Source organism: Camelus dromedarius, chromosome 28, assembly GCF_036321535.1.
Source record: "Camelus dromedarius isolate mCamDro1 chromosome 28, mCamDro1.pat, whole genome shotgun sequence".
Classification (NCBI taxonomy): domain Eukaryota; kingdom Metazoa; phylum Chordata; class Mammalia; order Artiodactyla; family Camelidae; genus Camelus; species Camelus dromedarius.
Genome location: NC_087463.1, coordinates 6,542,224 through 6,566,629, shown reverse-complemented (window position 1 = coordinate 6,566,629; position 24,406 = coordinate 6,542,224). Strand labels below are relative to the sequence as shown.

Sequence of the window (24,406 nt, the reverse complement as noted above, 5' to 3'; positions counted from 1 at the left end):
CTGTGGCCTGGCCAAGTTAACACATAAAATTTGCCATCACGTTCAGGAAGCATTGACTGAACGTAACTTCCCCTAGGTCTGCCTGTTGGTGATGCAGTAATGAAGGAGACACAGCTTCCCATCCTCAGCTCTCTCACAGCCTGCTCAGGTATGGCAGCTTCACACAGAGGGGGAGGCAGTGAGCTTGGCCTGCAGGTGGGCATGAAGGAGTGAAGTGAGGGGAGGTGACAACTGAACCAAGTCTTGAAGGCTTATTGGAGAGTGACTGATGGATTTTAAACAGCACATGAGATCAGCATTGAGAAAAAGTCTGGTGGCCATGAGAACAGACTATAGGAGCTGACAGGGAGACTGGAAGAACAGCCCAGAGTCTACTGCACTAGACCAGGCAAGATGTAAAATGGGCAGCTAACTAAGGTATTGGCAAGCCTAATTGGTAAGGGGTGGAGAGGAGATTTAGGAAGCTGGACTGAATGTTGGAGATGCTCCAGGGATGGACCCAGTGCAGAAGGGCCCTTGTACCTTTATTATATATATGGTGAGTCTGACTGAGACCCAGAGAGGGGAAGCAACCTGCCCATAGCCACACAGCATGCTGATAGCATATATTGGACGAGAACCCAGGGCCTATCTCTGGTCAGGTGTTCCTTCCATGCCAGGTGGTTTGTGTTCTGCTGTCTCTTGCTCTCCTAGCCAACCTTGTCCTCAGGAAACTTTCTAAAGTCATCCCAGCCTCTGCAATGGGAGATGAGTCCCAGGCCTCCTTCCTCAGTGCTGCCTCTGGCTGCGGGAGGAGAGGCCGTGGGTATGGTGATGGGGGAAGGTCACCTGAGGCTTCTCCTGGGCGTGGTCCACATCCTGGAGCATCTGCCCGCTCTGCACAGTGATGAGGCTGACCCCATGTGGCGGTGGTTATTTTGAGTCATTCACGTTGGAGGGAGCAAGTGACTGGGGAAAATGTGAAAATGAGTAGCTATTGCGAGCTGCGTGTGATAAATGAAACAGGGAACGCAAAGGCAGATGGAGAGGCACATCTGTTATTTTCGTTCCTTTTTATAACAACCCCTAAGTCAGACTTTTCACACTGAGCAGGCACCCTTAGCCACTGAGCAATTTCCTGACCCAAGCGCTCATTAGTTCCAGTGAAGGTGGAGGAGAGTGGGCACCTCAGGGGTCCTGAGAACAATGTGAGCCTCAGGGCAGCACCTTGCCCCTGGGCACCAGGCACAGCTGGAATCCGAGGCTCTGGGTGGGAGGGGGGAGCAGAGGGCTTTGACTGCCAGCTCTCCTCTCGCTTCCTCTCTGCTTACTGAAGAGTGGGGTGGTGACCTCAGTCAGTCCCTAAACCCAGGGACGTCAGCACCCGGACTGCTCCTTACCAGCAGTCAGAACGCAAAGGGGGCAGGTTTTTTGTAAGGCTATGACACCATCCCCTGAACGTGGCCTTCTCCCTCGAGGTTCTTTCCCTCTTTTGTGAGGTGGATGGTGTGCCCTGTGCCCACGTGCCAGCGGGGACTGAGCCTGGGGGCTGCCCTCAGCATCCTGGTGTAGGGGGTGATGGACCCCGATGCTGAGCTTCCTGCAGGGGGAGCTCTCTCCATTCCGAGGCCCATCGGGGGCTGAGAGGAGGGATTGAAGGGTGCTGGGTGGCCCTGTCCCTGAGATGGCCTCGGCCAGCCTGCCTGGGGCCTCCGATGGATGAGGCACTGGGGGCTCTGGTTACAGAGCATCTCGAAAGCGTGCATAGATTGAGCCGTCAGTTACCAGCGCCTTCGTGCTCATCATTTGTTTCCACTGAATGTGTGCTGAGCACTGTGCTGAACGCTGTTGTGCGGCTCAGGGAAAGAGCAGGTCTGCTGTCGCCTGGGTGGCAGTCATCCCCTGGTTGGAGCTGCAGCAGCTTCAGAGGCATGAGAGGGACAGATAAGAAGGAAAACCGGAGACAAGACCTTCTGCCAGGAATAGGGGTGGGAAGTGTCTCAGGCGAGTGATCAAATACTTGAAAGAATTGCCATGAAGCATGAAAAAGAGAGGGACTTGGCCTTGTCCAGAGTGTAGGGGTTCAGTGGGGCCGGAAGCCACAAGTCCACACCGCTGCCTGTCAGGACGACTGTGCTGTTTTCTCCAGCAGTGGGGAGAGCCTGGAAGCAGAAGTGGGTGGTGAAGTCATCACTGGCCGTGGACAGGCCAGGCAAGTACAGTAGTGGGACCGTCCTCCCCCATTGCCTTTTATTTGGATCAGGAAGTACGTAGCAACTAGGTGCGGCTATAAGATATAAGAGGAAGGCTCCAGAGTAGGAGGATAGGCTGCCAGGGCTCTCCCTTTTGTTCTCCCCTCCTCCTCCTTCCTCCCTTGTGCTGTCTGGAATGTAGACACTGTGGCTGGCGCTCAAACAGCCATCTTGGACTATGAGACAATGTGCCAACAGCAAGGGAAGAGCACGGGTCCCTGATCCACTTAGAGCCACCATCCCACCTCCGGCTTGACCACCTCTGGATTCCTTTTATGTGAGAGAGAAATAGGCTCTAATGATTTTAAGAACTGTTATTCTGGGTTTGCTATTATATACCACTGAACCTAATCCCACAGACACAGACCAAGTGTGAGCAAAATGTGGGTAACTGCGTGGATGTCAGCGAAGTGACTGACCATGGGGTCTGAACGAAGTAGGAAGGAAGCCAGGAAGTGGCCAATACACTGGAGAACGGGGACTCCAGTCCTTGGGGCGTTAACACAGCAGAGTAGGCTACTGGCGGCAGAAGAGCTGTAAGAATGGAAAACAGGAAACTGTGGTTAGAAAGTGGAATTTCTGATTTTATGGTTTCCGAGTCTGCGTGACAAGATGCGGTCACAGTAAGTGCCAAGATTTCCTAACTCATTTCCATGCAGTTGGCTCCCTTTTAAGTAATTGGTGTGCCTACTGTCCCTCCTCACCATAATTCTGGAAGCTGGTTTCTCTTATTAGCCTATTCCATAAATAAACTGAGGCTCAGAGAGGTCAAGAAACTTATCTAAGGGAACAAAGCCAGTAACTGGCTGGGTCGGCAGTAGAATGTAGGTGGCGTGACCCCAGAGGCCAGGCTCTCAGCCAGCCCTCTCTTCTACCTTGCACGGCACTGGGGACCGGGGACCGCAGGGCAGAGAGGGGAGAAGCCCAGAGAGGCGAAGGCCTATGAGGCTGGCTGGCAGCTGCATTTTTCGGATGGGTGTTGGAATCTTCCAGCATGGTGGCAGGAGGCGAGGTGAGGGGGAGGCAGCCAGCCGCAGTACCAGACGTTGAGTCAACAGACCCTGCGCCTGGGCCTTGGGGTCCTGAGGGCTTGGAAGACAACACAGGGGTCAGGGAGCCAGTCAGAGTCAGACTTCGGCTGAAGCAGAAGGGTGGCCCTAGAACCAGACGGCCTGGGTTCAGATCCCGTTCCCACCTCTCACTCACTGGGTCACCTTGGACAACTTACTTACCCTTTCGTGCCTCGGCGTCCTCATGAGTGTGGGCGTGATTAACAGCCTCTACCTCGTAAGACAAGATTAAATGAATGAACGCCGGGGAAGCACGCTGGACAGCGCCCTGCACGCAGTGAGCACCCAGTACTGCTGATGCGGAGAAGGGAAGGGGCCGGGGCAGAGCAGACGAAGGGGCGGAGGGCAGACGGGGAGAGGCCTCCAGAGCGCCCCGGAGAAGCCACAGCGCTTGGCCAGACCGTCTCCCAGGGCTGGCTCTCGTCCTCGTCCTCTGCACATCACTCTGCACATGTCTCTGCGCCTCCTCTCCAAGGGTTCCTTGCTTGTCCATCTCACGTTTATAGTAAGAGGAAAGACCCGACCCCTTCTAAATAAATGTCTGAACATCTTGGGACAGGTGAGGCGTTTTCCTCTGAAGCTCCCATGGGTTTCCAAACCCGGGCCCATGGATCATCCGGCACCTGTTTCGGCGTCACTGTGTTCGTCAGAGGATGAACTGCCCAGCTTTGCTGATGTGGCCAGGATGGACCTGACTTTGGTTCACTGCCCTCTCGTCCCGCCAGGTGCCCAGTTTCCAGCCCTGCCCCTGCCCTGGCTGCAGACGCTGCCTTGGCCCTGACGGATCCGCGTTCTGTCTGGTCCTGGGAGGGTCTGATACACTCAGTGCAACCAGTGATCGACTCACACATGTCTGTAGCTATTATTAGGCACCACTGGAACCCAATCCTGCTTAGGGAGCTGTTTTTATTAGCAAGTGTCATAAGGTTGGCATCTGTGAGTCTGTTTAGGAAAACTTCTGGCAAGGCTGGGAAATGTACTGGGAAGGATGACAGTGAATCTGTTAAAGAACCAGGCAGCCCTGGACCAAAAAAAAGCACCTGGATGGCTATGGCTTGCAGGCAGGTCTGAACTCCGTCCCCGTTCTCAGCATCTTTGTGTCATGAAGGTTGCAGCTCCTGGTCATGGCCCAGCCTCAGAGCCCAGGGTCTGGTCTTCCCTGTGCCGCTGACCTGCTGTGTGATGCTGGGCAAGTCGTTTTGCTTCCGCGGGCATCACAGTGCCAATCAGTAAAATGGAAATAATCATGTTGCCGCCCAGGGCTTTTGAAAGTCCCAACCAAAAGAAGAAAAATGGAAGTGCAGTGGCTGTCACGTGGGCCACCACGTGTGGAGTGCCAGCATGCACTTGGGCCTGTGGGGAGTATGAGAACCAGCAGATTTGACCCCAGGACAGTGCCTGGGCAGGGGTGAGAGAGGTGATGTCTCTTGCCTGGATTTGAAGGAGGCAGGGAGCTAGGGAACTGAAACTCAGACCCATTAACTAGAGACTCCTTTTAGAAGTTTAAAATAAACTGACCTAGAGGACCTATGCTTGAGTCATAGAAAAAGCCACCCTGAAGGGACAGAAGGCCCTGACTAGATCTAATCTGTCTATCTGACCACATGGTTTAAGGGTCTCGTTGGCTCAATCTAGCTTGACCACATTGATGGAGGGTCCCTAGTGACCTGGCCTTGTTTTCGCAGAGTGTTTGTTCCATGGAGCAGAACGAACTGGAAAGCAAGCAGGAAAAGAGCAGCCAATGGAAAGAGGACAAGAGGCACCAACGAAGACAGATTGAAGGACCCAGCCAAGACCTCAAAAGTGGGAGTCCTCACACCCAGCCACCTGGGCTTATGCCTCCCCCACTCGAGTGTCTTGTTCTCTTTTGAGCAATACCTTTCACCTTGTCCTTCTGCTTCTGCTGAGAATTTTCTCAACTGGCAGGCAAGAACCCACACTTTTGGTGGGCTTGCCAGTCTGGGGGGTCTCTCTTTCTGCTAACAGATTCACAGAGTCTGTGAGCAGAGGGACTGAGGTCTAGATCTTGGTGAGTCTGGCTCCAAAGGTCATGCTATTTCCACTGTGCTAGGAGGCACAACAGCCTCCAGAAATTACCACCCCCAGGGTGCCTGGGGGGCCTGGGAAGTGAGGTGAGCAGAAAAGAAGATGGGGCTAGGGTAGAACTGGGAAGAAAAGCAGAGAAAAGGAAAGGATTCCAGATGGGCAGATTAGACCCAGAGGAGCATGAGGAGGGTTCTAGGGGCTGATGGTTTCTTTCTTTTTTTTTCCTTAGTGGTAGTTACCTGGGTGTCTTCACTTTGTGATAACTTATGGATCTATACACCATAATTTGTGCACTTTTCTGTACATATGTTATACTTTTTAAAAAGGTTAAAAAGAAAATAGGAACTTTGTAGCATATAGTTGAGTACAAATGTATTTTTAAAGTTCACACTCCCTATTACTTATGCAGCTCTCATCTGCATGTATTTAAATGACATTAAAAGTTTTGTTTAAGAATCTAAACACATCCAGGGAAAATTCCCAAGAGTCTGGGTCAGTGTATAGATCCCAGCATTGAAATTCAAGGAATCGTTGACCCCTCCTTGTGGCTGATTAGCTCCTGACATGGAACCCGTTAGAGGTCACAGGTCCTCCTTTCTTCTTCTCCCAGCAAGAAGATGATTTTCTTCAGCCTCCTTTGCATTTAGGTTGACTACAGGACTCAAAGTTAGCCAATGAGATGTGAGCGGAAGTGTTATGTCAGATAACGTCCTTAAAGGGAGGAAGACCCACCTTTCTTTATCTCTTCCCCCAACTTGTTAACTGGGCTCTAGATCTGATGGCTGGAGCTCTGGCATCCATTCTGGAATGTGAGGACAAGAGCTACTTCCTTGGAGTATTAGAGTGATGAGCCAGAAAGAGCCTGGATCTTCAAAGACTTTTTTGAATGCAGCTACTCTCCTCGCCTTAGATTGCTGTTGGATGTCTGTTATATAACAGAAAAAAACTGTACATCTTTATTAAGTCTTATCATTTAGGGGATTTCTGTCCCTCAGAGCTGAGCTGGATTCTAACTCTTTATTCCCCCCATGAAAGACATGATGGCTTTTCTTGTCCTCCAAGCTTCTGATGGGAACCCACCCTTTGACAGGCTTCAAGTTGGAAAACCAAGAGGTCACTCACCAGCCTGAAAAATGCCATTAACTACTTCAAAAGATTAGGTCCTACTTGAAAGCTGAATGGACAACCCAAATCCTATGATCTTAGGGGATCCGGGGAGGGGGGTCTCCCAACTACCTCCTTCACACACATGGTACCTGAAATTCCACCTTTATATGTTAGCTTAGAAGATGATACAGCTATCAGGATGCCTATGCAAACGCAGATGTCTCTGATAGCAGGGGTACTGTGTTACATTACCTCTCACACTAGCATAAAGTTGTCTATCTTCAAAGCAGAGACTGAGTCAGAGAATTTGAAAGATGAATGGGACCTCGGGGGATCATTTAGCCTAATGTTTTCAAACTATGCTCCCAGAGGCCCTTGTCCTTTCATGATAGTGTCTCGGGGCTGCCATTTGGGCTGAGAAGGGACATGGCTGGGTTGGGGAGCAGTGTGGAGAACAGAAGGCATCCTTTTGCTTTGAAGCCAGAGTTTCGATGTTGGAAAAAGTTTTTGTAACCAGAGCTCTCTTTTCTTTTATGGGCTAAAAAGTCCAAGACTGTCGGTAGGTTCAGCAAGCCTGGATTCAGGTGGCCAGTTAATGGCAGAGCCAGACCTGGAATTCAGGGTTTTGACTCCTAGGACCATGCTCTTTCCTCGAGTCCATACTTCCTTAGGCTGGCTTCGGGTGTGTGTTGAGATGAGACAGTGAGACTCAAGGCAGGTAAGCTCTGGTGGGAGGAGAGTGAAGGGGGCAGATCCTGGTCTGGGCTCTGGTAGGGATACTGGGGGATCAGGTCCTGAGCACTGGGAGTAGTCAAGAACTGATGGGGGAAGAGAGAAGCCATCGGAGACACCTGACCAGCTTCACCACTTTACTAAGAGTCAACATTTGTGAGCTCTCTCCCTCCATCTCAGGCCACAGTAAACACCGCTGTTTAGAGCTGTGCAGATTTGTAGTTTACAAAGTGTTCTCACAGTTTGACGTTTAATCTCCACAAACTCCCACTCTGAGGGGTGGGTATTACGTTTTCCAGTTTACATGTGACCACACCAGTGGGTTAGAGGTGTCTCTCCTGAGCTCACAGAGCTGTGGCCTAAATCACATCACCTTCTGACTCCCCATCCCAAGCTCTCCCCCGCCCCACAGCTCCTCCCACAGGCCTGGACGCCGCCAGCCCCTTTCTCCAGCCCGTCAGCCTTTGCAGCCAAACACCAAGGCGTTCAGACAACAAACATAATCTGTTCCCTCACTTGTAAGCTGGCCGACCTGTTCCCTGGCTTCTCTCTTTTGCTGTGGGCTTGGTGGTGCTAGTCACAGGTGCTGGCACCAGGAAACCAGTAACATGTTGGAGTTTGGGGGGATGGGCAGGAGACAGGGCGCCGGTGGTGCTGTACGTGGCTGAGATGGCATTTCTGGGATGTCGGAAGGGCACATCTTCCCATGTCTCATTTCTCTTCCATCAACACTACTCGGTCACAGAAATGGTTCCATTAAAAGGAGGAAAAGGGAAACATAAGGGGGAAAAAGTGCTGCTCCGGGTGATGGCAGACATGGAGTTGACTCTCCCACACTCATACTGTCTCCAGCTGGGTAGCAGCAATGTGGTTTCTGGAACTGACCTCAGTTCTCAGTAGACTAAGCCAACTCTGGTAACACCATCACCTTGTCAGTGATTGGTTCAAGGACCCAGGCGTAAGCCAATCCTGTGCATGGCATCCCTCTGGTGATTTATTGGTCCCAGGTTGGGATGATGTCTCTTTCTCCCTCTATCTCTCTCTCTCTGTCCTGCAGATGTCTTAGTTATTGCTGGCAGCCATCATATGGCCATGAGGACAGCCATGCTTCGGAAGAAGCCCATACTTTGGATGGTAGAGCAAAAGCTAGAAAGAAGCCGGGTTCTAGAAATACTGATTAGCCAATTGTGGATCCCACTCACCTCTAGTTATTCTGATATGTAGGATAATACATTTCTGTTTCCTGTTGTTTTAGTCCAAAGATCTTAACTGATGCACTGACCTGCAAGACACAAGATTTATTATTTCCAGAAGTGAGATGGAGTCTCACCAAGTGGCCCACATTCACGCTCAGTAGTCCCTGACGGCCAGGGGCATGCATTTGTGATGCAGATGGTCAGAGTGAGAGGGCACTTTGTGCACGGGGATGTCACCCTGTGATCGCCAGGCTGCACTCCAAGGATAAATGAATCTATGTGAACGTGTTGATGGAGGATAATGGATTAACATGTTATGATCTATCAGGCCTTTGTAGACATAATGCCTGAACACAGGGGAATGCCTTTTGTAGACTCTTCAGGGCAGTGGTGTAGGACTTTCTGCATGGAGCTCTGCATATCACATAATACCGACCCAGGGCAGCAAACCACAGCTTGCGGGCCACCTCTGGTCACTCTGATTTGCTTCTGTCTCAGGCAGCTGCAGAGCTGAATGCAACAGAAGGTGTATGGCCCACAAAACCTCCAGAATTTATTATCTGGCCCTTTCAGAAAACACTTGCTGACCCCTGGTGCACAGCCCTGCCTATACTTGGCCTGTATAACGACCACCCGGGCACACCCACCACCTAGCAAGGCCAGGCCGTCCTGCTTGTGACTGCACTTGTGGACGAGGCTCCGTTTTCAGGGTGATCGGGCAGAATACATCAGCCCTGCTGTTTTTCACATACAAGTACTGATGAGGAAACTCTACAAGAAGTTTTCTTTAAAACGAGTCCCATTTCCACCAATTTCTTTTATAACATCAGATATGTGTTCCTCCGGAAAACTGCACCCCATGTGATAGCACTGGAAACTTTGGAGGATGTGGTTAAGGTGCTGCTCACCTGTCTGTTTCCTTCCAGTGCTCCGAGTGCATCTCCGCTGGGACATGCTTTTATTACAGGCATGGATGATGCTTTGCGTTAAATTTCTCTCCATCGGGAGCCCTAAATGAAAGCTATTGGAGCCTTTCCCTAGAGCAGGGTTTTAAAAGGGAGGGGGAAGAGAGTGTTTTTGCACCAGGAACCTGAGGAGCAGAAGGAACCCTGGAAGGTGGGGGGGGGGGGGGAGAACGTATCAGAGACAGGCGCTGGGCTGTCCCAGTGTGCGCTGGACCTGCCCCGAGAATGCTTAACCGATCTCCATGAATATCAAATGAGCTGGATGGTGAAGCACTTCATATGGTGACACTTTTCAGAGAGCAAGTGATCCTATGCCTCTACTCCTTGGAAGCAGGCAGAAAATGCCTTCTCAAACTGGGGCAATAAGGAGAGACCCATGGTGGGGCTGCGGCCACTGGGGTGTGTGTGGGGCTGCGGCAGTGGGGAGGGTGCTGAAGCTGTCAGGGATGGAAGAGAAGCTGTCACATCCGTGCCTTTTCAGGCATTTCCCCCTCAAACTGTTCACCAACCCACAGACTGATTTATCTAAAATGCAAATCTGATCATATCATTCTCCCACTTAAAATCTTGCAAGAGTGCCACAGATAAAGTCCCAATGTCCTATGCTCTGGCTCTGGCCACCCCCCCAGCCTCATCTCCAGCCACACTGAGCCAGCTCTGCCATATCTGCTGCTGCCCGCGTGGCTCCCTCTGCCCTGCACACCTCATCCCAGTGCTTCACCTGGCTGACCATCCTTACCTGTCACAATTCAGGTGAAATGCCGCCTCCTCTGGACACTTCCCTAGCCATTCCACCCTCTGCCCACCTCCTCACCCCTGCCACCCCATTGTGGGTTAGAGGCACACACATCCTCCTTGTCTTCACTGCACTGTGAGCTCCTTTAAGGACACAGACTATGACTTACTGATCCTCCCTTCCCTGGCACGTCACGTAGTACCGAGCACGTGGTATATACACTCCACCACGTCCATGGAATGCCTGGAGCTTTTGGGTCCCAGGATGGCAGTTAAATGCCACATGTTCTGCTGTGGCCATGGCTTGAGGGCTGGGAACCTCCCCTGGTGCTTTAGAAGTGGACGATCACAGGGGAGCATTCATCCCTTTCCTCTTCTCAGGTACCCAAGGAACACTAAACATTTCTGAGCAGCTATATTTATAGGCGTTCTTTTGAAATTCTAGCAAGCATTATACAGACCAGCAGCAAAACGTGTCTACGGGTCTACGCCGGGTCGTAACAAAAAACATCCAGCTGATTTCGTGAGTGCCCTCCCTCCAAGGGCAGGATCTGACCCCAGTGTTTCTACCCCAGGGCTCAGGCTTTAAGGTGAGCAAAGGACACTCCGGGTCCCTTTTGGCCACTAAGTCATCTAAATGTGTTCTGAGTGACCCTGTTATAAACTGTGTAGCTGTTTCTGACTACGTGTGGGAGTAGGACATACCCGAGGTGGAAATGAATCTTACTGCAGTGCATCGCACTGGATGCATAAGCTTTTATGGAATAACAATAATACTGTCTCTACGCTTTGAAGCAAATTGGATAAACTGGGGCAAATGCAGGAAATACTTGTGTCAACAAAAACCATTGCCCACCACATCAGTTCTACAAGGATTAAGCCTTCAGCCCCTGCAGCTGCCCACCACCCACTGACAGCGCACCCTGGCCCCTAAATAGTTAAGATGCATATCTAAGGAAAAATTTTAAATGACCCCAGATTCTTGCATCTTCCCATATATAGAAAAGCACAAAAATAATTAACTCGTGATGTCTGTTCTTTGTGATCAGTAGTAATCTTTTGATGTTTGACTACATGTCTTTTCCAGCAAAAAAAAAAAATCTTTTTTTCATATATGTCCTGGTTCCTCCTTTACCCCTTTGGAGCAGTTCCTCGGAGTTACAGTTCTCTGTAAGGTCCTCGAATAAAACTTAACTTACAACTTCCTTGTTGTGTGTTTCTCTTTCAGTGACACCTGGGAGGTGGTGCTGAGACAGAAAGAGGATGTTTCTCAGATTGGAGATGACTTTGTATCCACATTCAAAATTATTTAATGAGTTATTCAGAACAAAACTGGTGCTTCATAAGGGAACTGAACAAGGCTTTTAAATTATAGTCCTATTCTATAATAATAATTTACTGAAAACAAGACTGATGGCGTACAGTCTGGTGTCTGTGGCAGCCCACGCAAGTGGTGAACTCGGGCTCTCTGGATTACGAGGCTATCCCCTGGGCATTTCTACTCAGTGGCCACAGGACACCCTCATCACAGGTAAAGTGTCCCCAAGCCAGGAGTCAGCCTCTTGAAGCCTGCCTTGTTAACACAAACGTAAAGAGGCACAAGAACTGTGTGTCCTTATCACAAACTCCTTCAACACATGGGTGGAATGTCACTTACATAACCTGGTAGGTTGCAGTTGGGCCGTATGGTACAAAACCCAGCTTTCTTAAACCAGCAGCAACCTCTAAAATCTTTTATAGAAAAGGAAACTTTGCATCTGATATTAGAGACAACGTTCACAGTGTGAGTAATGCCCATCAGTTATCAGTAATTTAGCAGACTGTGCCAGTGTTGACATTTGTTCTTGGCTTAACTGTGCTTGAGTGTGCGTTTTAAACAATGAGGCAGCTGTCCTCATTCCTGGCAATTAGGGTATAAAAATGGTGTTCACTGAATCTGGCAGAGCGATGAGTTCTCCATGTGTTTACTCTTTTGTTTGCAGGGCCTTCTGAGTGTTTGCTGCAAGACTACAATCAGAATATCAATTTGGCTTCAAAATGGAACCCAGTTCCATATTAATAGCAACCACAGGGACTGCAGACCTCCCTGGCTCAAGATCTTCGGTCTCTGACTCCCACTGATGCTTGTGATTGTGTGTATGTGAAAAAGACTTCTTTGACTTCCTGCAGAGACAGGTTTAAAATCCCATTAGGATCAGAAGAGCAGTGTCCGCAGAGGCTCTCTGGACAATTGCTAATCATTTGCAGAGCATCAAACAATCCAAATACCTCCCATAGGGAATACAGTCGTCCCTCAGTATCCTCATGATTGGTTCCAGGAGCCCTGTGGACCCCAGAACGCACCGGTGCGCAAGTCCCTTCCATAAAATGGTGTAGTGTTTGCATATAACCTATGCACATCTCTAGATTACTAATATCACTATGATGTAAATGATACATAAATAGTTGTAAATACACTGTAAATGCCATGTGAATGATTGCTGGTGCCCAGCAAATTCAAATTTGACTTTTTGGAACCTTCTGGAATTTTTTTTCCCAAATATTTTCGATCCCTGGTTGGCTGAATCGGAGGATGTGGAACCTGCTGGATCTTGGAGGCCCACTATCCTGCCACAAAGTTCTAGCTGTGGCTTATGTCAGCGTCAATCTTCTTCCTGCTGATTGCAGGTGGCCAGGCCACTGAGGAGAGTCAGTGCCCAGGGCTTAAAGCCATTATTTTCCCTTGACTATTTTGGCTCTTGGTTTGGTGGGCTTTTTGCTGTAAGACTAGTTAGCTAATGTTAGTATCAGCTAAGGTGGGGACCAGTGCCTTATTAGGTCGTGGCCAGTCTGAATAAATTACCTATGAAAAAAATAACTTACCCCTTTGGAAAACTGTTTAGTAGTAGTTGCTAAAGCTGAACATAAGAACTCCATGTCCCGGCAACTTCACTTCTAAGTCCTGACACCCAGCAGATAGACATACACAAATCCACCCAAAGACGTGTGCTGGAAGGTTCGGCTACACGGATGTCCATCCACAGAAGAATGGGTCAGTAAGTTGTGCTACTATTACCGAGTCCAAACTCGTTCTGCTCACCGCACAACAGGCCAATAAATCGGGAGATGAGGTGTTGGGGCAAGGAACAGTGACTTTATTCTGAAAGCTGGCAGACTGAGAAAATGGCAGACTAATGTCCTGGAGAACTGTCTTTCTCAAGTCAGAATTTAGGCTCCTTTTATACTAAAAAGGGAAGGGGCTGTGGTTGGCTGTAGCCAACTTCTTGCTGTAGGAATCCTTTGTTCTTGCAGCCGTCCAGGTGGGACAGGTCATGGTGCCTCTGTAAAACCTCCAACAAAACAAATGTTATTTTCTATTCTGCAACTTGTTATCTTTATATAAGTGCAAAAGTGTTAGTATCCTTAAAGGTCAGAGCCTTGAGAACAGGCTCTCCTGTCTATTTCAGGCTAAGGGCAACATTCTTTTGCAAAAGGTGCAGAGCTGGCAAGACTAAGCCTAGAAAACAGGGCGCAGGGTTAAAGCCAAAGGAACGGATCTAATACGGAGTCAGATTTGTTTCTATTACAATTCCGTCCAATGATGGCCTACTATACACTCTTTATCTATAAACTATCTAAACTATTCTATTGCTGTGAAACAAATTACCATAAATTTAGCAGCTGAAAACCACACACTTACCGGCTTACAGAGATGTAAGTCTTAAATCTGGGCCTAGGGCAGCTGGGTTCTCTGCTGAAGGCTTCACAGGCTGAAGTTCAGGTGCAGGTGCTGGAGCTCAAGAACCTCTTCCAAGTTCATTCAGGTTATTGGCAGAATTGGGGCTCCTTTTTGTAACTGGAGGACTGTGGGCCCCATTTCCTTGCTGCTTGTCAGCCAGGGGCCAATCCCAGCTCCTAGAGGCCATCAGCATCCTTTGCCATGTGGACCCTTCGGTCTTCAAAACCAACCATGAGGAATTTCCCTTGTGTCAGTCCCGCTCACGCTTCATTCCTCTTTCTCCAGGAAGAGCCCCGTCCTTGTTAAGGGCTCATGTGATCAGGCCCACTGAGAACAATCTCGTCTTTTAAATCAACTGATTTGGGCCTCAGTGACATCTGCAAAATGCCTTTGCATCAGCAGCTAGATCAACAAGAGATCTGGGAGAGGATGCGAGTCCAAGAGAGGATGAGGAATCTTGGGGACCGTCTTAGAATTCTACCAACCACACCACACCATGGATGAAACTTACCGTCAATGGAGGGCAAAGGCAGTCCGCTGTGAAAGAACATACAATGTATGACTCCATCTGTATACAATGCAAGGACCGAAGCCCTGATCTTTGGTGTTAGAAATCACATTGTGATTACTCCTGAGTGCTGGAAAGTGGAAAGGAGCAGGAGGGGATCCTGGGGGATTGATAATGTTTTTGTTTCTTGATCTGTGTGCTGGTTATGTGGTGTATCCAACTTGTGAACATTCAGCAAGCTGTACATTTTGAGAATGATTTGGATTTATTATTTTAAAATAGATACATTTGGCTTTCCCAAGGAAGTGTGCGTGCAAAGACAGCTATCAGAGTGGGTACCTGATGAGGGGTGGAGAATAAGCAGGAAAGAAAAGGAAACAAGAGAGCACCTTGCCTGGAGTGATGGTGACAGACCTTCTGACCTTTGCAGGTGAGGGCCAACTAGGGGAAGAACGAGTGCTCTGTTAACTTGACCTGTGAGCTGGACCTGCTACGTAATTTATGCGGCCCATTGCAAAGTCAAGTACTGGGCCTCCTTGTTCAAACATTAAGAATTTGAAGACAGCAAAAGTGGAACATGAAGCCAAGGCTCGGGGACAGGGGCTACAGCGCTGGTCCCACTGCCTGGAAGCCAGCCCTGCATGTGTGTAGGGGATTAAGAGCTCCATCTCTGATTCCAGACGCCTCACTAGGTGAGTTACTTTGGGCAACGACTTTGCACCTGTTGACTGTAAAATGGGTTAGGAGATGCTAACTCATTAATACATATTAAAGAGCAAGCACTTTGTGTGTTAAGACACCAAACAGATAAGGCGATTATTAGAATAACGGGCTGTCTAAATGTTTACCTGTTATTTCTTTAGGTGGCTAGAGAGCATACTGGCAACCCCGTTGATAGTATTTAGTTGATACATAGATAGCCCGGGGTCCAGTTCCACCTTGTGAATTTTTATGAATTATAAAGCAAATTCCAACATATTGGTGGAACCCTAATCATGAGATTTAACCGCGGGTTCTTTCGTCTTTCCAGCTCAAAGAGCAAACTATTAAATGCCAACGACACCAGAGTATTGGAGTCTGGACAATTTCCCATTAAAAGTTTTTTCATGCTGAGATTCCAGTTTCTGTTAAGTTCGTAGGTGAAGCCCAGACCTGATTCTAGAACCTCCCAGACTGGCTGGAGGATCCAGGGAAGGGACATCCGAGAATCATCCAGCGAGGGCTCAGTGGTGACCGCCGGGGGCACGTGACTCCCAGGGGGGTGGGAGATTCTGCGGTGGCAGGCTGACAGGGATGTCGCTGGGCGTGCGGGGCGGGGGTGGGGGTGTGGAGGGGAGCCCATTTAGGGGTTAGGATTTCAGAAGAGGCACGACTTTGGCATTGCATTTTGGCGTTTATTTTCCCTGGTGTGCACTCTTGAAGCACAGACCTTTCTAGACTTAGTGACTTTACTAAAGCTTAGGGGGACTGTGGTACCCGAAGGCGGCCAGCTGCCTGACCTAAGATTTACGAGTGGTTCCAAAGATGAGACAAGGTCCCAGTGTCTCGGTGACAACAAGGTCTTTGAAGAACGGCCGAGAGCTGCGGTTGGAGAGGGGGAGGAGGCCCGTGGCAGGGGCGGCGAGCCCCTGAATCTCCTCCCGGCAGGAGTTGGGCGCCCCGGGCGCGGGCGGGCAGCCCCGCAGGCCATCAGCATGCGGGAGCCGCGCGCTCCGTCCTTGAAGGGCTGCCCGGCTGACCTTGCCAGGCTTTCTCCGGAGAAATCTCCCCGAGAGCGCGAGGACGCGGCCACGGCGGTGACTCAGTGCCCTGCGCGCCGCATGCAAATACTCCCATCCAGCCAGCCCAGCTCCGCAGCCGCGGCTTCCCTTCCTGCCTCCTTTTTAAAATAAATTCCAAGATGCAAACCCGGCGCTTTCGGCTCCACCCCTCCCCCTCTCTACCGCCTGCCTGTCGTTAGCCAGACTGTCCCAGTGTTTTGTCCCCCACCTCCCATCTGCAGAACTGAAGGCCAACGTTCGTGCTCCCTCGCTGCGGGCCCGGGGATCAGACGTGGCCCGCCGGGGCCGGGACCCGCGCTGGGCGACCGATCCGGAGCCCGACCGGAGGGGGCGGTGCGCCGCGCTCTAGGCGCACAGGCGGACCTTGCCGGGACCCCGCTCCCCATTGGCCGTCACCTCGGCAGGAGGGACCGCCCGAGCTCGGGGCACCTGGCGTCGCCCCTCCGCAGGGAAATCAGAGGCTGCCGGGCACGGGCACTCGGAGGTAAAGGTATCCAGAGGGAAGGCCTGGGGCCGCGGTCGACCTCCTTGAGGCGGGCCCTGTTGTGCCGCCGCCGCGGCGCGTGCGACGTTCGGATGCCCCTGTGCGGGCTTCACCAGCTGGAAACTTTGCCGCGAGAAGTCCCCCACCTTGTGCCTGACCGCGCCGAGAGGCGCCTGGTGGGCCGCGCGCCCCCGGGGGCCCCGCAGCCTGGCGCGTGATTGCGGGAGCCCCCAGGCGCCCGGCGCCCGCCGCGCCCCGCCGTGAGCGAGTGGCGGGCAGGATGCGCTACGCAGACCCCTCGGCGAGCCGGGATTTGTTAGGGAACCGAACTTTGCTCTTCATCTTCATTTGCGCCTTCGCCTTGGTGACCTTGCTGCAACAGATCTTGTATGGCAGGAACTACATCAAGAGGTAAGGAAGTCCGAGCGCGGGTGTGAGTGCGCAGAGCCCAAGGACGAGCGCCGGCGTCCCCGGAGTGAGCGGCCATGGGGTTGCACTTCACCTCGGGCGCCGCCGCGTTAGGTTCGGGACACCGCGCTCCAAAGCACACCTCTCCTCCCAGCCGGAGGCGAGTTCCTGCCCAGCGATGGCCGGGGGAGCCCGGCAACTATGTTCTGTTGCTAAATATGGGGGACAGATTGGAATTCCGAGCTGCCAAGCTGACGGTAAATCCCTTTGAATGCTCTGAGCGGCCTCACGGGTCAGATCGGTGTCCCCAATTTACAGTGCCATGGCCATTTGGTTAGAGGGGAGGCTGCCGGGTGTGGAGGGCTCAAAACCGGAAAGGATTACCTCTTGAGTCCTGAACTTTTGTGGGGGCCCTTGGGGGAAAAAGCGTATTTTCTCTCCAAGAGTGCAGGGTTAGGTGGGGGTGACAGTGGGCTAGGACGATGCGACAGAGATAATAAATTCTTATAAACCAGTAACCACTGGATCTGTGAAACTCACAACCTGATCCCTTCTGAAATCGATGGTTCTTTCTCATCCTTATGCAGCAGGTCAGAGCTGCAGCAGAAGTTAACTCACCCTTCCTGGGCTCCCCTCTCACCCCACCTCATCCACGGGCAAACTCCATTAAGAGAAAGAGCAGTAGGAGGTGTCACTCAGAAACTCGGACACAGCCTCCGTCCCTGTGTGTGCGGAAAATATACGGAAATGCCAACGTTTTCTTCTGCCGGCCCTGCTGGCTGAGGGCGGACGCCTCGAGTTACTCTGCCTGGTTTCAGGGCTTGGGGAGAGGGTTGCCCGAGGCTCCTCCCATTTCTTTTGGAAGGAGCCCACCTCTCCTTTCTGCTGGAGGTTTTTCCTTTGCTGTTAGCGTCGTCCTTACCATCACGGCCCCTCCCCCTGGAGGCCGATAGAAAACAAAATGCCTGGCTATAAACATCCTGTCGTCTTCTGTAAACTTCCAAGTAATAAAACAGTGGTTCTCTTTTCATCCTTTGGATTCCACATCATTCGTTTGTGCCCCTGGTCTGGGCTACACACAGGGGTGGGTGAGGGACGTTGCGACTCATAGTAGGAAAGCCATTTCCTGGTCCGCGTCCCAGAGCTGGGGAGTGTGAGGCCGCCCGCCCAGGACGTTTGTTTCCAACCAGCCACTACTCTTGACCTTCCCAGAGAGCATTCTTCTCTGGTTGAGGGCAGCTGATGAGCTCTGCTTGGTGCTGGTGGCTTTAAAGGACATTTTCAGAGAGGCTGCAGGCTTGCTGCAGCCCCCTTGGGCCTGCCTCTTTTGGTTAGTGCCCCCCCCCCCCCCCCCGAGATGACCCTGGGCGAGGACAGCTGGGCCCCAAATGGCCTGCTTGCTGCAGCCCTGCCGGCCTCCGCCTGCTCTCTTGCTCCTCAGCAGGGTGGCTCTGGGTTCCTGCCCCCTGCTGGCACCCACCCAGAGCTGCTGGGGCTGCCGGGATCCCGGCTGCCTGGTCAACAGTGGGAGACTACCCGTACCCATGGCCAGCGGCATCTCAGCTTCTAACTAGTTACTGGCCGTGCCAAGCCCTCCCTGAATTTGGGTGGATGGGCCAGCTGCCCCGAGGTCAGCAGGCATAGTAGTCTCTCACCTCAGGCTGAGGGCAGCTCTCACACAGAGACCCTGACCCACTAAATCTCAGAGGCCATCTTGCAGGCATCACTCCAGGGACTGGGCTAATCAATTAAGCAAACAAAACTTGCATGTATCCAATGCTGGAAGGGCGCTGTGGGGTCTTTAAAGAAGATGATGTATGTGGTCCTGGGGTTCAGGGGGCTTGAAGTCTACTTGGGGAAACAAAATGGCTACCAATCAGATAGGAAGTGAGTGTTAAAATGTTTGAGGAGGGAGGCAATTCTGGGTTGGAGTTGTTCAGGAAGGCTACCTGGAGGAGGTGGAACCTGAATGGGCCGGTGAAGGAAGGAGATGATTGGGCAGGTGGAGAGGAAGTGCCCAATCAGGACTGAAGAGGGCAGGAGCAAAGGCGCAGAGATGTGGCATCACCTCCTCTCCGCTCTCCCAGGCTGACCCTGCCTGTGCTGTCGCACGTAGCTTGACCATTGGTTAGTTGTTCGTGGAGGCCGCCCTGACCCTGAACCAGGTCGTGGCTGCTAGATCGGTGCACAGATAGCACCTGTTCACCTGTCTTGTTTCCTGCACATTTCATAATTGTGATGAATTGACTTGATGTCATTGTTGGTCTGTCACCTGTCTAGAAACACGAGCCTTGAGCATTCCTCCAACACATGTCCTGGAACACCTTGCATCTGAATCACCTGCCTGGCCATTAAAATGCAGATTCCTGGGCCCCTCCCTGGGGTGGGATCCAGTCCCCTGCCTTTTTTTTTAAAGTGATTCCTTTTTTGGGGGTTAGGTAATTAGGTTTGTTTATTTATTTACTTATATAAGGGAGGTACTGGGGATTGAACCCAGGACCTTGTGCATGTTAAGCATGCACTCTACCACTGAGCCATACTCTCTGCCCATCATCTGCCTTTTTAACCAGCTCCCCAGATGATTTGTAACAAGCTCTCTGGGCAGCTCTAGGCCTGTGGTTCTCAATCGAGGGCAGCGTTGCCCCCCAGGCAATGTCTGGAAATACTCTTGGTTGTCGCAGTGGGGAGAGAAGAGTATCTGGCATCTTGCAGGAAGAGGCCAGAGATGCGGCTAAAGATGCTCTGATGCATGGCCTGTCCCCAGAAAAAAAGCTTTATCTAGCCCCATGTGTCAGCAGTGCTGAGGGGGAGAAACCCTGCTGTAGACTGAAATCTTCATTTCACTTGGTTTTGTCCTCAACTGTACCCTTAGTGCCAAATACGGTACCTGGCACATAGGAAGTTCTCAAAATACTGGCTGACGAAGAAATGATTGTAAGTGGTGTGTGTGCACACAGACCAGGGGTAGTAATTGCAGGAGATACGGGGAAGACATGGACCCCACTGGTAAGGAGTTGTGTAGGGAAGGAGGAGACAGATGTAATATTGGGTCAGTGGCTTCAGTGAAGTGCTCTGTGGATTGAGAAGGACAGTTTGAACTTGGATCATTAGGCCATAGGGAGCCACGTGTGGTCCTTGAGTAGAATGGCGATGTGATAAAAGCCACTAGGCAGGATGGCTGCCTGCACCTTATAAGGAAGGGTTAGAGAAGGGGAGAGGGTGGGAGGCTGTTGTCACAGCCTGGTCAAAAGTGAGGAGAACGTGGCTCCGGGGGCAGATCCACGTTGGAGCCAGGGGTTCATGCAGGTGGCCGGTCATTGCTTCTGTGCTGAGTGGGGTGAATGTATTCAGCAAAGCCTTCATTGTTTGACATGACACAAAGCGCTCAGGGGCACAAAGAGGGCCAATTGTTCCAGGGAGCACCAGGGGCAGATCACACCACAAAGAGGTGGGGGCGAGAGTCAGTGTGTGTTCTTTCTTTGGCTCCTGGCTTCTCCCTGTGAGGTTTAATAGGCACTTCCAGGAAGGGGAGTCGGAGGGCAGCCCCAGGGGAGGAGAAGAGAGGAAAGGGGGGCAGTGCAGGTGGCTTTGTGGGCTCATGGTCTCTCCTGGAGAATGTGGATTAGGAGGAAAGGCAGGAAACGAAGCTGTGCAGTTTGCCCTTGATGTTTCTTGGCTTCTGTGTCTGTTCTTGATTGAACAAATACTTAAGGGAGATTTTCTACACGCTCAACACCACAGTGCTGTGCAAGGAGACCCAGCCCAGGGTCCCTGGGAGCTTACAGCCTGTGGGGGAGACAGAAAGGCACGTAACACACACATAAGCCGCCCTGGAGGTGTGGGCAGGGGACTCCACGAAGGAGGGAGCCATAGAGAATCAGGATGTCTTCAAGGTGTATGGAAGCATTTGAAGGGGGTTTTAAGGAAAGGGGAATGAGCCATAGGAACAGGAGGAGGTGGAAAGGAGAGGGGATGAAACCTGGCTTGAACGATGGTTGAAAAGTTCAGGGGAGACTTGAGTAATTCATCGTAATTCGTGTATTACAGCTGGGGGTGGGGTGAGGCAGGCAGGGCTGGATCATGGAGCCCTAAGTGGGGAACCTGTGAGGAGGAGCACGTACGGAGGCAAGAGGCTAACAAGTTGGAGTCTAGATCTGCTCAGACACTTGGAGATCCAGTTGGGGCAATCCCCTTGGAGCAATCCAGCAGCTTGATGGAAAGGAGCTCGGGAACGTGGGGGGCCAAGAGCCTGATTAACAATGGAGATTTTGGAGTCACCGAACAGCAAAGCATCAGTGTTTTTCTGGCTTTGATGATTGTTGTTCACTGTAAGAAACATGTTGTACCCAGGGATCCAGAACACACTCACGTACACATTCATCTGAAACAATCTGTGATACAATATTTGGCCTTATTATGAGAAATTCACTTTAACATTGTCTATTCTACTTCATTAAAGAAAGTGTTTCCTTTTATTTAAAAAATTAATTCAGCCTTAGAAAGGAAGGAAATTCTGATGTGTGCTACAACATGAAGACATTATGCTAAGTGAGGTAAGCCAGTCACAAAAGGACTAATACTGTATGCTTCCACTCATACGAGGAATCGAATTCAGAGACAGAAAGTAGAAGGTTGTCAGGGGCTGCAGGGTGGAGGAACAGGGAGTAAGTGTTTAATGGGTACAGAGTTTCAGTTTGGGAAGATGAAAAAGTCTTAAGAGACAGACGATGATGACGGTGATTGCACAGTAATGTGGCTGTGCTTAGTATCACTGAACTGTACATTTAAAAATGGTTAAAATGGTAAATTTTATGCTATGTATATTTTAACATAATACGTTTTAAAAGAAATTCTGGGGCAAGCCACTAAATTGATTTTATAACCTATTGGTTGAAACCCTTGGTTAGAAAACCACTGGCCCGTGTGATGGAATTGGATGAAATCACCCAGGAGACAGCAGAGTGAATGGGTGATGGGCAAGGGCACCAAGGGGGAGCCTTGAGGGGTGCCTGCTCCCAAGGGTTGGGGAGAGGAGAGCTGGCCTGGAGGCTGAGGCTGCAGAGAGGTGGAGGGAGTGAGGAGAGGAAAGTGTTAAGGGAACCGGGGGATGAGGACGCCAGGCTGAGCGCCTACCTGTGACTTGCCCTGCAGAGGGATCAGGTAAGAAAGGGCCTACCTGGGTTTGGCAGTAGAGGCAAGGGCGATTTTGGGGAGGATTGGGGCAAAAAAAAGATTTGCTAGAATGTGGGCCATGGAAATTGTCCCCTCTTCCTTTAAGCCCTCCACTGCTCCAGATCCCCTTTGTGCTAAAATCTGCATGTAAACTCATACCTCTAGAGTGTTAAGGACTTCAATTACTTGTACTTTAACAGAGGGGCAGGGAAAGGGTAATTTTTTTTTTTAAGGTAGAAAGGACATTGTGTGATCTGGTCTCAATCTGCCATTTAAACTTAATTGCAGAGGATGACCAGAGAGGCAAGGGCCTTGAATGTCCTTCTTTAAGTCTCTGAGTGGAATTTTATAATTCTCCATAAAGAGTTTAAACATTTTAAAAGATTTATCTCTAGCTGCCTAATTTTAAAAAGTATCTTTTAAAAATTACATTTTCTAACTATTTGTAGCTAGTATATAGAAATTTGATTTTTTTCTTTTGTATCTTGATTTTATAATCAGCAATCTGGAGGATAATAATAATAAACACGTAATAATCATTTATCTGTTGAGTCTTCTGAGGTTTCTGTGTAGACCTTTTTTTCCCCCTTTCATTACAACCCTTGTATCTTAATTTATTATTCTTATCATACTGTGCTGGCTAGGACCTTGGCTATAAATAAAATTGTCATGGTGGATATCCTGGCCTTAATCCTGTTTTCTTTTTCTTAACTTTTTTTTTTTAAAAGAACAGCTTTATTGAAATGAAATCATAAAATTCACCCATTTGAAGTGTACAATTAGGTGGCTTTTAGTACATTCACAGTTGTGCATTCATGACCACAATCAATGTTGGAACATTTTCCTTACCACCCAAAACAAACCCTGTACCCCTTAAGTCATCACCCCCAGTAGCCTGATTCCTCCCAGCTCTAAGAATGAATAAATATACACTAATCTACCTTCTGTCTCTATAGATCTGTATTTTCTGGACATTTCATTTCATATAAATAGAAACATACAATATGTGGCCCTGTGTGACTGGTATCTCTCACTAACCATAATGTTTCCAAGGTCCATCCATGTTGTGGCATGTGTAAGTGCTTCATTTTTTTTTACTGACGAATAGTTAACTCTATTTATGGACATACCACATTTTGTTTATCCGCTAATGATGGAATTTGGGTTCTCTCCACATTTTTGCTACTATGAATAAGGCTGCTATGAGCATTTGTGTACAAGGTTTTGTGTGGACATGTGTTTTCATTTCTCTTGAGTGTATACCTACAAGTGGAATTGTTGGGTCACATTATCGCCAGAACTCGGCCTCTGTACCCCACTTACTGAATTGAGGCTCGACAGAGTTCTGGAGGAAGTAAAAAAGGCAGCTGTATTTCTTTGTCAGGCAAAGGAAGTCAAGTGGGCTGATGCCTCCAAGACTGTGAGCCTGCTGGGGAGAGAAGGTAGGGGGTTTATACTAAGAGTTTAAGGGGCGGCACTGGTTTCCATAGAGATCACAGACAGGGTAACAGTGTGTTGCAAAGTTGTCCTTGTTTTTGTGGATGCAGCAGTCCCCTCTCTTCTGCTGGGTACGATGTTCACCTCCAGCTTTGGAAGTCTTTTCTAATATTCCTGTGCCTCGAGCAAAGGTGCTCAGGAAAGGGGTCTGTGGAAAAGTGCTTTAGAGAAACGCTTGTGCAGTTTAAAGTCAGGTTAATAGATGCTTCTGGCATGTTAGGCAGGCTGAGGCCTGAGACCTCTTGCTGCAGTTTCTGCAGGGGCAAGGACAAAAGAACACAAAGAAACCATGAGGGGCTAAAAATAACTGCAGACACGCCCAGTTGGGGTGAGTTATGAACAAGATGCACAAAACACCCAAAGGCTTTCTCAGGTGTTGGGAGCAAAATGAGGGGGATGGGGAGATCACCTGAGTTTCCCCTTCCTTTCCAGCCCAGTCCTGGTCAGCAAAAGTAGAAAAACCCTTTAAATTGTTACCAAGTCCAAACTCATTCTTCTCACCACATGACAAGCCAGTAACTCGGGAGATAAGATGTTGGGGCAAGGAAGAGCGACGATTCGGAAAGCCAGAAGACTGAGTAGATGGCAGACTAATGTCCCGGAGAACCATCTCCCCCAATTCAGAATTCAGGCTCCTTCTATACTAAAAAGGGGAGGGGGTATGCTTGGTTGTTGCAAATTTCTTGGTGTAGGAATTCTTTGTTCTTGGAATCCTTTGTTCTTGCAGCTGTCCACCTGGGTCAGATCATGGTGTCC

The 24,406-nt window shown here is 50.1% G+C and overlaps 1 protein-coding gene and 1 long non-coding RNA gene across 8 annotated transcripts in view; one reads left to right on the top strand and one right to left on the bottom strand.

Moving 5' to 3' along the window:
* Positions 1 to 3: 3 nt before the first annotated feature.
* LOC105097581 (uncharacterized) lies at positions 4 to 14,467 on the bottom strand. The gene is made up of 3 exons (XR_837958.3): positions 13,762 to 14,467; positions 8,389 to 8,468; positions 4 to 2,765 (listed from the first exon to the last, which is right to left on the bottom strand). It is a non-coding gene; the product is annotated as an uncharacterized LOC105097581 (long non-coding RNA).
* Positions 14,468 to 15,637: 1,170 nt separating this feature from the next.
* Positions 15,638 to 24,406, top strand: part of ST8SIA5 (ST8 alpha-N-acetyl-neuraminide alpha-2,8-sialyltransferase 5) — a 68,837-nt gene continuing 60,068 nt past the window's right edge. For all 7 annotated transcript variants that reach the window (XM_064480320.1, XM_064480319.1, XM_031441980.2 and 4 more), the window contains exon 1: positions 15,638 to 16,984. In XM_064480320.1, the coding sequence (XP_064336390.1) occupies positions 16,854 to 16,984 (131 nt within the window). In that variant the 5' untranslated portion in view covers positions 15,638 to 16,853. The remainder of the gene's footprint in view (positions 16,985 to 24,406) is intronic.